The sequence below is a fragment of the Aegilops tauschii genome, chromosome 5 (genome assembly GCF_002575655.3).
Source record: "Aegilops tauschii subsp. strangulata cultivar AL8/78 chromosome 5, Aet v6.0, whole genome shotgun sequence".
Classification (NCBI taxonomy): domain Eukaryota; kingdom Viridiplantae; phylum Streptophyta; class Magnoliopsida; order Poales; family Poaceae; genus Aegilops; species Aegilops tauschii.
This window is the reverse complement of record NC_053039.3, coordinates 539,105,598-539,119,931: the sequence shown is the minus strand read 5'-3', so window position 1 is coordinate 539,119,931 and position 14,334 is coordinate 539,105,598. Positions and strand designations below refer to the sequence as shown.

The following is a 14,334-nucleotide window of genomic DNA, read 5'->3' as shown; positions in this document are numbered from 1 at the left end:
ATGGATGAAACGTTTTATGTGGTCGATGACCGTTGAACTTGTTAAACTTCTTATGTTGGCTTCGTGAAACTATTTGGATGTGATCAAACTATGTTATGTGATCAAACTATGTTATTTGGTACTTGTTTCTTAGTCCGTAATGGCAAAACTATTTAGATGTGATCAAATTATCTGGATGTGATCAAACTTCTTATGTCTATGAAATTGTGCTTATTGTTTCTTATGTCTATGGCAAAAAAATTAAAGACAAAATCAAAGCAGTTAAGTTCATGCGGACTATGATAACCTACCGCCAGAGCTCTCGGCGGTAGGTTTGTGTGGGCTACCGCCGTGGCCTATGGCGGTAGGTCCGTAAGCAGCCGTTAACAGCTTGACGGCCGTCAGCCACACCTACCGCCAGAACCTGCGGCGGTAGACCGTGCAACCCTACCACCTGAAGGTCTGGCGGTAGCAAAAGGGTCAGATCTCGAAAAAGTTTCAAACTGGGGTCAAATCTCGATTTTGTTTGACAAAAGGGTCAAAACACGAAATTTTCTCTCACCGGTGATCACGGGCTCCTAGTTTTCTATACTATCTATTTGAATAGTCTGGGTCCTCAATGTTATCATGGACCATAGTAGTTAATTAAACTCTATCAAGGCCCCTGCTTAGAGATGAACTCTATCAAGGTTGGCTTCGCGTGTAATGTCTCACTTAAATCATACCGTCTTCTGTATGCAAACACGTGAAGAGAGGGCACCCGAACGTACACGAAAGGGCTATTCGACCGAGCCAACAGTTCAAGGACCGTAGAGTTCGACCAATCAAAAGCTCAAGGACCTTACCGAAAAGACGAGAGAAGCAATCTTCGCCCTCGTCTGTAAGACCAGGGACCAAATTATACTTTCAACGAAACAGCAGGGAGCACGCAAACGCGCACTTCTCCACTACACAAGGACGAAAATTTAATCTCAAAGAACTGGCAGGGGCCGCGCGAACGCGTACCCCCTCTGCCACAAATTATGACATTCACTCTCCCACTTGAGGAGATGATAGGCCAGCGCACCCACCAAGTACAATGTGGGCCCCTAACCTAGGCCACTGGCCTTCATGATCGCCCGTCGACCCCGTCCAGGTAAGTATGGAGCAAGGTCGCACCTGCCTCTCCTTTTATAGCGAGCTCCCCCCACCCGATGCCCTCGGCTAGGCGAGGTGGGACTAAACCGAAGCGCAGCAGCAGCAGCGCTGCGTGCGGGACGGGAGCACGCTACACAAGGTTTTAGATGGGCTCGTTTTTGTCCCTTTGAGAGCAATACGTGGGCCTGGAACGCGAGCTGTGGCGGCAGTGGGCCTGGAGAACGCGATTGTGGAGCCTGGTTCTTTGTTACTATTTTTTTTTTCTCTTTTTCCCTGGGAGAGCAGTTCTGTAGGGCACCCTGGGGCAGTGTTAGATGAATAGAAACGGCGCAAATCATGTAGCCCTGATTTTTTTTCGAATAAAATAGTACTCCCATACAGGAAATAGGCTTCACAAACAGCGATAATTTGTGACAATATCTACGTATGCACGCCACTTCTCTTAGGAAAGGAAAGGGATTCGTTTTCACCCAGCAGAACGACATGAACAGAACGCAATTTACTACCTGAAACCATGAAAGTATGGGCATAGCATTCTCCATCGGACGAAGAAGGAGAAGAAATCCCTGAAAGAAGGAAACTAAGCGAAGACAAAGCTTTGCCCCTCTCACTGGCAAAATGGATCGCGCAACAAAGATGGTGACCACAGAAACATCAACCTGCCTGAGATTATCCATTATACGCATGGACAACCGACAGCTCATAATGGACAATCAACTAACTGGTGGATTGCTGATCAAGAGGGCACTGCATCAAGAATTTGCGGACTCCGAGCTATCGACTTGCACAGGCATTTCAGAGTTGATTAACCAATGACAATGTATAAACAAGATCTCCTGGCACCTCCAATGCAATGAATTCATCCCTCCGCCAACCTCAATTCGGTGCATCCTGCAGCTACTCGTTTACACTGGCAAAGCCCTAAGAAGGTAGAGCGCGAGGTCAAAGATACCCTGAGTCAGCGTTCATCTTTGCACATTGGTGTGCTGCTGCTGCTGCTGCTGCTGGCCCTCGTACTGCGCATAGTGAACCGGCTGGGCCATGTAATGTTGATTGCCATCAGTGCGAGTCTGAGCCTGTGAAGAAGAAGAAGAAGAAGAAGAAATATCACTACTATGTACCTAGGTATTTTAGAGCTTGGAAGAGATGCAAAATTCAGTGAGAGGGGAGATACAAGGACCTGGACTTTATCTCTACAATTAATCCCAAACACACAATAGGACCCATGTAATTTTTTCAATCACAAGTGTTGGTCAATTTCTTGTGTAGAAAGTGTTTTCGCAATACAGATCTTGAGTAGTATGACTTCGTTAGTGAAAACGTTAGTATTTGCCAAAAACTGACTTTCAGATATGAGCAAGCGGTACCCATAATGTCATGCATCCCACTCTTTAACAGTCATGGATCCCACTCTTTTACACCTAATGCCATGCAAAGAGAAGGTGTAAACTGGAGAAGCACATGAGCAACCGGGTTCCCATATGTCAAGGGGTACAAACTTAATGCCATAGACTGGGGAAGGTGTAGAAGAGTGGGATCCATGACTGCGAACAATGTAAAAGGCTGCTCGTTACCATGTTATTCTACCCTGCTTCTTATAGGTGAAAAATGGAACTTCAGAAATACCACACAACACACAAATCATTCAGAGATCCCCAATCCAACAAGCAAAGAAGAGTGAATAAGTGGAAACAAGAATTTTCAAAAATTTCAAAGTGTGTGGAGGATATGCAAAGCCCATGTCAAGGGTTAAAACAGAGTCAAACATGCACACTGTACATGAAACAACAAAACAAACATAATACTCCCTCCGTCCCAAAATAAGTGTCTCAACTTTGTACTAACTTTAGTACAAAGTTGTACTAAGCTTGAGACACTTATTTTGGGACGGAAGGAGTAGTCTCTTTAAATCGCCAAATTGATATAGCAGTTATTCAAGTAACCCAAAAATTAGGGAAACGAGATCAATACTCAAATTTCCGGTAATTAGTGTGTTTCTGAACTAGATAAACCACACAGTTTTTACATCTGTAAGAATCTAGGTATGCAAATGTTGTAACTGGTACCAAAAGGAGATAAGAGCACAACGATAAAGCTAGGTAACAAACCTGATTAGTGGTGCTATAAGCATCAGAATTGGCATATGTTCCAGCATATGTTGCCTCAGCACTGCCATATGCTGCATATGCTGCCTCGGGATTGCCATACATGGTGGCATATGTTGCCTCAGAACTGCTGTACGGTTGAGCATACCCTGAAACAGGATTGTAACTAAATGATTCAAAACAATGGCGCAAGAAAACAAGCATATACTTTCACCTAAGAAGTACTCTGAGTAATAGCTTGTTTGGCCCAACTTCAACATCAGCTTGTCCAGGCTAAAAGCCGGAGATGGGCCAAACAGCTGGCTTCATCAGTTCTATATAAAGCTAGTTTCACAAACTAAAGACAGGTTGTACAGGCCACAAGATAGTAAGCTCAAGTCTCAAGATGCCTATTTTTATGGCTTTGCATGGCATCAAAGACTTTTCAAACGGGCCTGTATTTTTTTCTACTTTTGCATATAAATACTCGAAAGCGTCTTTTTCTTAGTGATAGTAGGAAAATCTGATTAGAGTTAACAAATATTCATAGTATCAAATAGCTAACTAGATTCCACAAACCAGCCCAACAACCGCAAACTGGCCCGAGAAGGCTAAAACTGCTAAATGCAAGTTATCTATGATAGCTGATATGCTAAGCATCTCTCCTACTCTCCTCCCTAACTGCTACTATAACTTCTATTCATTTTAGCATATATTTTGTCTCGGACGTTATGGGCTAAAAACAAATCATTCGATTATATGGTGGATTTGGTTGTGTATTTTTGTACGCTATGGAATTAAAAATACTGATTAAAGCAGTTACGATAAATACGTCTAAAGCTATTAGCTAATACAGAAGAGGAAAAGGATAATAACCCATAGAGATTCAGTACTGTACCAGGGTTGGTTACAGCTGCTGCTGTGGTGACAGCAGTGGCCCGCTTTTCAGCATTTACAAGCTCACCCCGAAGCCTCTCAATCTCACTAGCCACAGCAATCATATTTTTCTCCATTGCTTTACTTTGTAAAAGGTTATCAGCATGTGCCTTCTTTTCGAATTCAACCGCAGCCCTACCAATATTATAAGAAAGGACATTAGAGAAAGACAGTGGATTGGGTCTGATGGTACAGAGCAAGACCCACTAGATCGGTACCAATATCGCAGAAAAGCTTGCTGACCGTTACGAGTGAAAAGGACAATGTCAATATTTAGGCTGAAGGCGAATCATAAATGCTCCCATAACCCTAGATATCTCTACTCTTATAAAAAACCAAGTTGGTGATGATGGTGTGCCTGCCATCATGCAATATGGACCGTCTGATCTATATCTGACGGATAGAAAGCAAACTATGACAATTTTGCAAAATGATACCCGCACCCCTCTCCACATTTGCAGATAAGGACTTCCCTCGTTCATCTTCGTCTCCCACGAGATAAACAGCTCGTATAAATGCATCTTGATGTTCCATGCAACGCATGGGCCTCTTGCTAGTCTGTTATTATACCACAACAATTGATCTCGGATGGGATGCTTGAAATTGGTATAGACGTCCTACCATTTTAATTCATGTGCAGTACATTGACAAGTCCAATAATCCAATGTTCATCTATAAATCTTACAGACAAACCCCACTAGCAACCATTACATAGCTATTTTCCTGCTCTCTCATGCAGCCATTCTAGGCTAGATGGTGGCTTTAACAGTTCACATATATGTTTGGATTTGAACAGGACTATCCTGATTAGCACCCCTATCAAAATTGCCGTTCGCATGTTGTGACCTCAGGTGTTGGGGGAAGGTGGAAGGAGATGGCAACATGAATCAGGGTTTCAGTAAATAAGCTAAGGAAACGGATAACTTGGCCTGAGCCGCCTTCCCAAAATACGCCAAGGTGGTTGCAGGTGCTGGCATGCCAGCTGTAGCTCTGGCCCCAAAAGCATCCATGACATTACAAGTGTGATTGATGGCACAGCGACTCTAATTGCAATAATTAATTGAACACTACCCTAGCGGCCTAGTATATGAAATCTATGAGACCATTTGGTTCATATATGCCTCACCAACTGCAGTGTGATATGCCATACGATGACCGATGTTTGATTTGTCATCAATTAAACAATGCAGCATGGAAAATGAAGTAAAATGCATGCATCTTGACTCCTCTCCAAAGCCTGGTGTATAACATTTTGCAGATGGGCAGACCTTACTAAATTAAACAGCCCTCATGCTCCTAAGCCATTAAGAATTGCAGCCCTATCAAATTAAGAAGCAGATGAGCATAACCCTCCAATATAAATTCAAATAACCTACAAACTGCTGTAGAAATAACTCTGCCGCAGGTCCTACATTGGTCTCTGATCTCTAGCAAACAAGGAAACATCCATAGCGATTCCCCTGAGTAGCCCTATCTGGCTACCAAAATATCTCAACTAGGCCATACAACGACAATTGTTCAAACAAATCTAACAAATTGCTAAGCACAGAAGCCATTTTTCAAATGACACGTGAGCTCATAATTCTAATCATGCAACCACTGTAAAGGTTCTAGAAAACCAGCTTAATTGCGGGACATCATTGCTCTTCAAGAAAAAAACAAGGAACCATTGATCTGCCCTAACCCTAATGCTTGTGATATGCTAACAATCTAAAAGTTTCCTTGGAGAGCAGGTTGCTTGAGTATAGCAATTCAACAATCAACACAACAAGGGCTGCTTTGCATTCTCATTAATGCCCAGAAAACTTTTCCCTAGCAGGTTCTGTGAACTACAAATTCCTAAATATGCTAAGCATGTGACTTGACGCTCTAAGCACATATACTATGTTTCAGTGCTGGAACTTGAAAATCTTAAACTGAGTGATGGCATGAAATGGGTGTAGGGTTTTGGTCACATTTGAATAAGAATGGCGACGAGGCGTGCCCTTTTTGATTCTATAAAATTGAAAACAGATGGTAATACCTGCCCTTCTGGATCTCCCGTCGCATGGTCTCAATCTGGGAGCGGACGTTCTCCGACTTGGCGGAATTGGACTGCGCGCACCCTAGCTGCTCGCGGAGGTCTTTGAGCCGGTCCATGAGTTCGTTGCGCGCGGCAGCGAGCACCCGCACATCGGCGTGGACCTGCTCGATCTCCACGCGCGCGCCGGCGACGGAGCGCGCCTCGGCCTCGATGCGCGCGGCCTGGTCGGCGATGTTGCAGACGTCGGCCTTGCGCTCCATGCGGGCCCTGGTGCCGGCGATGGAGACGGCGCGGAGCTCGTGCTGCGCGGAGATGAGCTGCTGCTGGAGCGCGACGTGGGTGGCGGCGAACCGCTGGTTGTCGACGAGGAACTCCTGGATGTCCCGGTCCCGGGAGACGATGCGGTCCTCGAGGGCCGCCACGGCGGGGTGCTGCGAGGGGCCCCCGCGCGGGTGGTGGAGGAGGGCGCCGTGCGGGGGCTCGTCGCGGTCGTCGCCGGGCTGCGGGTGCTGCGGCGCGCGGCCGAGCAGCGGCGGGCCGGAGTCGTGGAGGCTCATGACGTGCGGCGCGCGGCGGCCGGCCATGGGGAGGCGGGCGGCGGCGGAGGGGTTTGGGGTCAGGCTGATCGGTCGGCCGGTCGCCTCGATGAGGTCAGGGCGGAGGGGAACGGGAAGAACAGGCTGGAACAGATGACGGGAGCCTTCGTCCCGGGCTCTGTTTGGGCTGGACTAGGCAGTCTCTCAACTCTCTCAAGCGCTGCTATTTTGCTGCCGCCCGTCAAATTTTGCGGCCCATTAAGAAGTAATTAAGTAGTCAAAAAATACTAGTAATTGAGAAGTACTCTTTGCAAAGGTCACTTCCACCTCTATTGTGCGTCACTTGCCGCAATCTGTGAGTGTTTTTTTGGTACCTTCGTTTATTTAAAACGTTTTATCTCTTTAACCGATCGTCTAACTCATGAACCATTTTCAGCGTTGAATCCTTGCGTCGAGATCTTCGAAATTAGATCCCATGTTGAGTTCTTTTCGGAGAATAAATCTGCACCTCCACGTGAAATTGTGCCTCTTGCGGAAACAAAACAGAAGGTGTTTTTTTTTTCTTTCCGACATGCACTCGAGGGAAGCAAATATATGCCTCCATGTGAAGTTAAACTTTGCCTCTCACGAAAGAAAAGAAAACAAGATTCTTTTTCCCCCCTTTCCTAGAAGCACAACTATAACTCTCGCGAAAACAAATCTATACCTCTCGTGAAACAAAAAAAATGTGTTTTTTTTTCTTTTTCGAGTGCCTCTCGCGGGAGCAAATATATGCCTCCACGAGAAGTAAATAGTGCCTCTCACAAAAAGGAAAAAACCTTTTTTCAACAAAAACATGCATTTTTGTCAAAAACCCTGGAAAAATCAGGCGAAAACGGAAAAGCGAAAAAAGCAAAAAAAATCATCCAAAACCCGAAAACACATACAGAGAAATAAAAAATAAAATCCCGAGGGAGTGCCCAGCATGCGACATGTGGCGGTGGCACAGTCTAAGCCCATCAAAAGTGACCCTTACGGGAGCCCGCAACTAGTACTCCTCAACTAGTTGCTCCCAATAATAATAGTAGTCCTATTTTTGTATATAAATCCATCTTGATGTTTTCATATCCTCTGCTCTCGAGTACCATATAATTTATGCCACAGACATTGCAAAATTGACTAGTAAAAAAACATTGCAAAACCGGATTAATCAAGCCCCTTTTGTAGTTTTCTGAAGTGCATACATGTTATGCATTACATATATAGATATACTGCATGGTGTGTGGGTAAGCAACTTCAAGACAAATAATGTCAACAAAAAATGAGGAACACCAAGGTTTTAAAGAGATTTAAAATGAGGAACACCAAGGAGGTTTTACTCCCAATGTCACATGACACGGTACTAACCAAGAATTAGTGTCGCAAACAGTTGACGAGCGAGTGCATATGAGTGATGTTCCATATGCCTCGACAATTGGATATATAATGCATGCTCTATAAGACCAAATGTTTCCTATGCACTAAGTGAACCAAAGTGGATTGGTTCATTGGACAATAGTTAAAAACATTTTAAATACTTAAGGACTAAGGAAATGTTCCTTGTTTATGGAGGCAATGAAGACCTTATTGTAAATGGTTACACTGATGCAAGCTTCATGACTTATCCAGATGATTTCAAATCTCAATCAAAGTATGTTTTTACACTCAATAGTGGTGCAGTGATATGAAAGAGTTGCAAACATAACATTGCGGGGGATTCTACAACAAAGGCGAAATATGTCGCAATTTTAGAAGTTTCAAAGGAACTTTTCGGTGTACCAAGTTACGGATTGGTACAAGGTAGAACTTTCGGCTATGCACCTTCGGTTTGGAACAACAAGTTTCATGAATAACTTCCCATGGGTCCAAGTGCGCTGAGCCCAGTAGAGCTCTGTTGTGATAATAGTGGCGCCATGACTCAGGCAAAGGAGCCAAGGTCCCACCACAAGGCCAAATAATTGAACGCAAAGATCACATCATTCGAGATAATGTCAATAAAGGATTTGTGAAAGTATGCCAGATTCACACGGATCTGAACGTGTCAGACCCGATGACAAAGCCGCTACCATGAGCAAAACATGAGCAACACCGAAATGTCATTGGTTTTAGAGAACTTATGCAAACTATATTATTGACTCTAGTGCAAGTGGGAGATTGTTGAAAATATTTCCTAGAGGCAATAATGATTGTTAATATTAATTTCCACTTATGTAATTAATATTTATTTTGTGTGCTATAATTGCAATGGTTCTCGAGTCTGCAATAGAAATGAGATTCGGAGAAAAACTCATGTCCATGTGTGAAATAATGTACATCAATAGATTCGTAGTCTCACCTCTAAGGCTAGCTAAGTAACGTGGATGATCCTATTTTCTAATCATAGGCATAGTTAAGTAACGTGGATGTCAGCAACAATGGGAACACATTTGTTGGAAGAACAATTGTGCTGAGCAAACCCAATCGACTGATATAGTACGAGATCACATCGTCAACAATTATTAGTATAATCACAAAGATGGTAACTGAAAGGATCGATATAGTTGACTAGAGGGGGGTGAATAGGCAACTAACAATTTTTAACTTTTCTTTACCAAATTTAAACTTTGCATCAAAGTAGGTTGTCTAGATATGCAACTAGGTGGGCAACCTATATGATGCAACAACAATAGGCACACAAGCAAGCAAGGTAAATAACACAAATAAGCTTGCACAAGTAAAGGGATGAAATAACCAAGAGTGGAGCCGGTGAGGGCGAGGATGTGTTACCGAAGTTCCTTCCCTTTGAGGAGAAGTACGTCTCCGTTGGAGCGGTGTGGAGGCACAATGCTCCCCAAGAAGCCACTAGGGCCACCGTATTCTCCTCACGCCCTCACACAATGCGAGATGCCGTGATTCCACTATTGGTGCCCTTGGAGGCGGCAACGGACCTTTACAAACAAGGTTGGGGCTCTCTCCACAACTTAATTGGAGGCTCCCAATGAAACCGCGGAGCTTCACCACAATGGAATGTGGCTCCGAGGTGACCTCAACCGTCTAGGGTGCTCAAACATCCAAGAGTAACAAAATCCACACAAGAAAGTATGGGGGAAGCAAATATCCTTTGGTGGAAGTGTAGATCTAGGTCTCCTCCTTCAATCCCTAGCAAATCAACAAGTTTGAGTGGCTAGAGAGAGAGATCGGGCAAGAGAGCTTGAGTGGCATTAATGGTGGAGTGAGAGAGGTAAGAGGTGAGTGTGGTAGGTGGAAGAAGCATCCTTATATAGAAACCCTAAAAATCCAACCGTTACTGCGTTTTCTGTACTGTAGCGGTACAACCGCTCCTTGTCCCGGTACAACCGGGACTCATGGCATACGTGCAGAACCCTACCAGGAAGTACAACCGGGCGACCAGGCGGTAGTACCGGTTTAAGAGAACAACCGGACCAACCGCCCAGCCACCGCTCAACCACCGCATAGAAACAATAGGGAGTCACCCCTGAGTGCGGTAGTCGAGCGGTACACGATCGGTGCAACCGCTTGGCCTTGAGTGCTCGGGCGGCTAAGTCCTGAGCGGTAGAACCGCTCGGGGCACCGGTGGTACCGGTCCGACCGGACCAACCGGTCCACCACCGCCCGAGTACCGCATCAAAACAGAAGTCTGACTGGTACTTGGGCGGTGCTTGGCCGGAACAACCGCCGTAGTCTTTGCGGAGCATGGTGGCGGTACCACCGCCCGGAGGCAGCGGTACAACCGCTCGGTCAAGACTGGAGAGCATCAAGAACCAGCGGTACAACCGCTCCAGGGAGCGGTACAACCGCTGGGAAGCCACAGCAAGTAGTAGGACAGGAAGGGAAGAACTCTCTTTAACAGCGAAGGAAGGCAAGAGAGGGGTGAGGCAAGTGCACGTGAAAGATTCCCACAACTCCTTCCAATGTGGATTCCCTCTTGATAGTACGGGTTCCCTACGACCAAAGAGATAAAAAGCGTAGAAAGCTCCGTCTTCGATCTTTTCCTTCCAGAGAGAATAGCTATCCGATGAAAGCCTAACCATCGAGAGCCTGAAGCACTTAGCACACGATTAGACCAACAACGGGTTGTCATCATCATCCAAAACACCAAGTAGGGAAATGCCCTTACAATCTCCCCCTTTTTGGTGGATGATGACAACAAAGAGTTCATAACAATCCGCACTTGCATCTCATTCCGGAACTGAACGGTGGTCCAACGAGGAGCAATGGGAACCTCATAAGGATTCTTCGAGCGGAAGGCTTCCCAATCCTTGGCTTTCCAACGGTGCAACGGCAACACCACACGTTGCTTGGCAGCGGCAGACTTTTCACGGCGAGTGGGCTTGGTGGGAATCACAACCTCTTCTTCGTCATCAGACGCGGCCGGGCGCAAAGTCCTTCGTGCCCTCTTCTTGGTCTTGCGAGGAGCAGAGCGAGAACTAGAGCCACCTGAACACACACACGAGGAGAACACAAGAAACCCAGCAAAGATGAGAGGATTGCACACACAAACAGAGGAATAGATAGGATGCACAAACATAGAGAACAGAACAGGGCCACGTGGTGCAGATATCCCGGTTGTACCGGTTCTCCCACCGGTAGTACCGCTCCAGCGGTTGTACCGCCCGTAGAGGCGGTAGAACCGCTGAACAGTGGTAATACCAGTAGGGAATAGATCTAACCGCGAAATATGAATCACACTACCCATATTCTAATCTCGAAGAAGTGCAAACTAAGCAGGAGGCAAATATAGATTTCTTCCACCCAATAGTTTAACAATAAATGTCGAATGTCAAGTAATGCCCTAGAAGTAGGGAACAAACCCTAGAACAAAGAACGAAGGACAAAGGGGCATTACCGGCATCCATGGGAATAAATCGGGAAGGAGGAGGCCTCCTTGGAGAGGATCCACGGAGACCCCATGTATCCGAAGCGCGAGAAGAACTCCGGGACAGAGGCAATGGCGACCGGCGGCTAGGGCACAAGATGGGAAGGGCTGGGGAAGAAGGGAAAAAGAAATCCCCTCCAGCCCCGACGGGTATATATAGGCCCAAAGTCGCGTGGCGGTTGTACCGCTCAAGGAAGCGGTTGTACCGCTGCCTAGTACGAGCTAGTGGTTGCGGGCGGTACTTCCGTCGCCAAGAGGCAGCGGTAGTACCGCCGTAGCCAGCCGGTAGTACCGGCCAGACGGGCACCCTAGTGGTTGAGCGGTGGAACCGCTCAAGCACCACTAGGAGACCGCCTGGGGCGGGACGGCTCGAGTGCACCAGCGGTAGAACCGCCTGTGACACCGGTTGTACCGCCCGGTCACCATCACCTAAGCCAAGATCAAGTGTATGCAATTGGACTAGATGGTTCAAGGAAAGGGAAGGCTTGGGATAGACAAGACACTGGAATAAAGTGTGAGGATCTCCAAGAGCCTAAGAGGAAAACACGAAAGAAAACCACACTTGGAGATCCCAACACCTAGAGCCTACGAAACCAAACCAAGGCAGGACAAGAAAGACAAACACAAAGCACAAACTCTTCCAAGGAGGGCCGTGGCCGTAGCCACCTATGTATGAGTCAATTGGTATGGCACCGCGAAGAATTATCCTTGGGCCCATGACCAAAACTCGTCTTTAAAGCACAAGTACCATCAACAATGGCTAATGTGAAAGAGTTGATCAATTTATGCATAATGGGGGAGGGAGAGTTCATTGAGAGAACAACACTCCCCCTATGTCCATGCCTACATCTAGACAAGATAACAAGTTGAGTATGGTGGGGTGTGCAAGGGTTCAAGCAACATTGCTCGAATCAATGATATTTAGCTCATGCCTTAACTCGCGAAATCTTGCTTCATCCAAGGGCTTCGTGAAAATATCTGCAAGGTTATCATGAGTGTTGACGTAGTTGAGCTCGATTTCCCCTCGCCTAATGTGATACCGGATGAAGTGATACCGAATCTCAATATGCTTCGTCTTGAAGTGTTGCACCGGGTTGAGAGAAATCTTGATGGCACTTTCCTTGTCACACCAAAGAGGCACTTTGTCACAAATGACACCGTAATCCTTTAAAGTTTGCCTCATCCATAGAAGTTGTGCACAACAACTACCGGCCGCCACATACTCCGCTTCGGTGGACGAGAGAGACACACAACTTTGCTTCTTAGAAGACCAACTTACCAAAGAGCAACCAAGGAATTGGCACCCTCCGGAAGTGGACTTCCTATCCACTTTGTCTCCTGCCCAATCCGAGTCCAAATAACCTACAAGCTTGAAGTTTGCTCCTCTTGGGTACCATAAGCCAAAGTTTGGGGTATGAGCCAAATATCGAAAGATTCGCTTAACCGCCACAAAGTGGCTTTCCTTAGGTGCGGCTTGAAACCATGCACAAATTCCCACACTCAACATGATATCCGGTCTAGATGCACAAAGGTAAAGCAAGGAGCCAATCATGGAGCGATATACCTTTTGATCCACTGCTTTACCATTGGGATCAATGTCAAGTTGGCACTTGGTGGGCATTGGAGTGGAAGCCGGCTTGACATCACTTAGCTTGAATCTCTTGAGCATGTCTTGAGTGTATTTGGCTTGGTTGATGAAGGTTCCTTCTCTTCTTTGCTTCACTTCGAACCCGAGAAAGAACTTCAACTCTCCCATGGAAGACATCCTGAACTTTGAGGTCATGAGAGCGGCAAATTCCTCATTGAAAGCTTTGTTAGGGGAACCAAAGATAATATCATCAACATATAGTTGGCACACAAACAACTCCCCTTTGACCTTCTTAGTAAAAAGAGTGGGGTCGATTAGCCCAACTTCAAATCCACGGTCTTGTAACAACTCGGTAAGGTGGTCATACCACGCACGTGAGGCTTGTTTAAGGCCATAGAGTGCCTTATCGAGTTGATACACATGATCGGGAAAGTAGGGATCCTCGAACCCGGGGGGTTGCTTGACATATACCAACTCATTAATGGGACCATTAAGAAAAGCACTCTTCACATCCATTTGTTGCAACCTAAAGTTGTGATGAGAAGCATAAGCAATCAACAAACGAATGGATTCAAGGCGAGAAACGGGAGCAAAGGTTTCACCGTAGTTGATACCCTCGACTTGGGAGTAGCCTTGTGCCACCAATCTTGCCTTGTTGCGGACGATGGTCCCATGAGCATCTTGCTTGTTCTTGAATATCCACTTGGTTCCAATGACATTGTGGTTCCCGGTTGGCCTTAGCACCAATCTCCACACCTTGTTGTACTTGAAGTTGTTGAGTTCTTCATGCATAGAATTAAGCCAATCCGGATCTTCGAGTGCTTCATATACCTTTTGGGGTTCAACACAAGAGACAAACGCGTGATGTTCACAATAGTTTGCCAATTGTCTACGAGTGCTTACCCCCTTTTGAATACTTCCAAGCACATTTTTCATGAGATGACCCTTGGTGGAGAGCTTGGATGCAATCTTGGCGGCACGACGCTCCAATTCCTCCTCGGTGGTGAGATGAGGAGCGGTCACTTGATCATCTTGAGCGCCGTCTTGAGCTTGTTCTTGATCTTGAACTTGCTCGGAGGAGAGAACTTGACCTTGAGCATCACTTGGTGTGTCAACACCGTCTTGAGCATGATCTTGCCCTTGGTCTTGTTCAGGAG

The 14,334-nt window shown here is 46.0% G+C and overlaps 1 protein-coding gene and 1 non-coding gene across 2 annotated transcripts; both read right to left on the bottom strand.

The window, feature by feature from the left end:
- Positions 1-962: 962 nt before the first annotated feature.
- LOC120965497 (U1 spliceosomal RNA) lies at positions 963-1,122 on the bottom strand. Its single transcript, XR_005758551.2, has one exon. It is a non-coding gene; the product is annotated as a U1 spliceosomal RNA (small nuclear RNA).
- A 634-nt stretch (positions 1,123-1,756) lies between these two features.
- Positions 1,757-6,904, bottom strand: LOC109744070 (protein FLC EXPRESSOR). Its single transcript, XM_020303168.4, has 4 exons — positions 6,160-6,904; positions 4,099-4,271; positions 3,225-3,370; positions 1,757-2,192 (listed from the first exon to the last, which is right to left on the bottom strand). Exons 1-4 carry the CDS (start codon positions 6,741-6,743, stop codon positions 2,082-2,084), a joined length of 1,014 nt encoding a protein of 337 aa, XP_020158757.1. The 5' UTR covers positions 6,744-6,904; the 3' UTR covers positions 1,757-2,081.
- Positions 6,905-14,334: the final 7,430 nt, after the last annotated feature.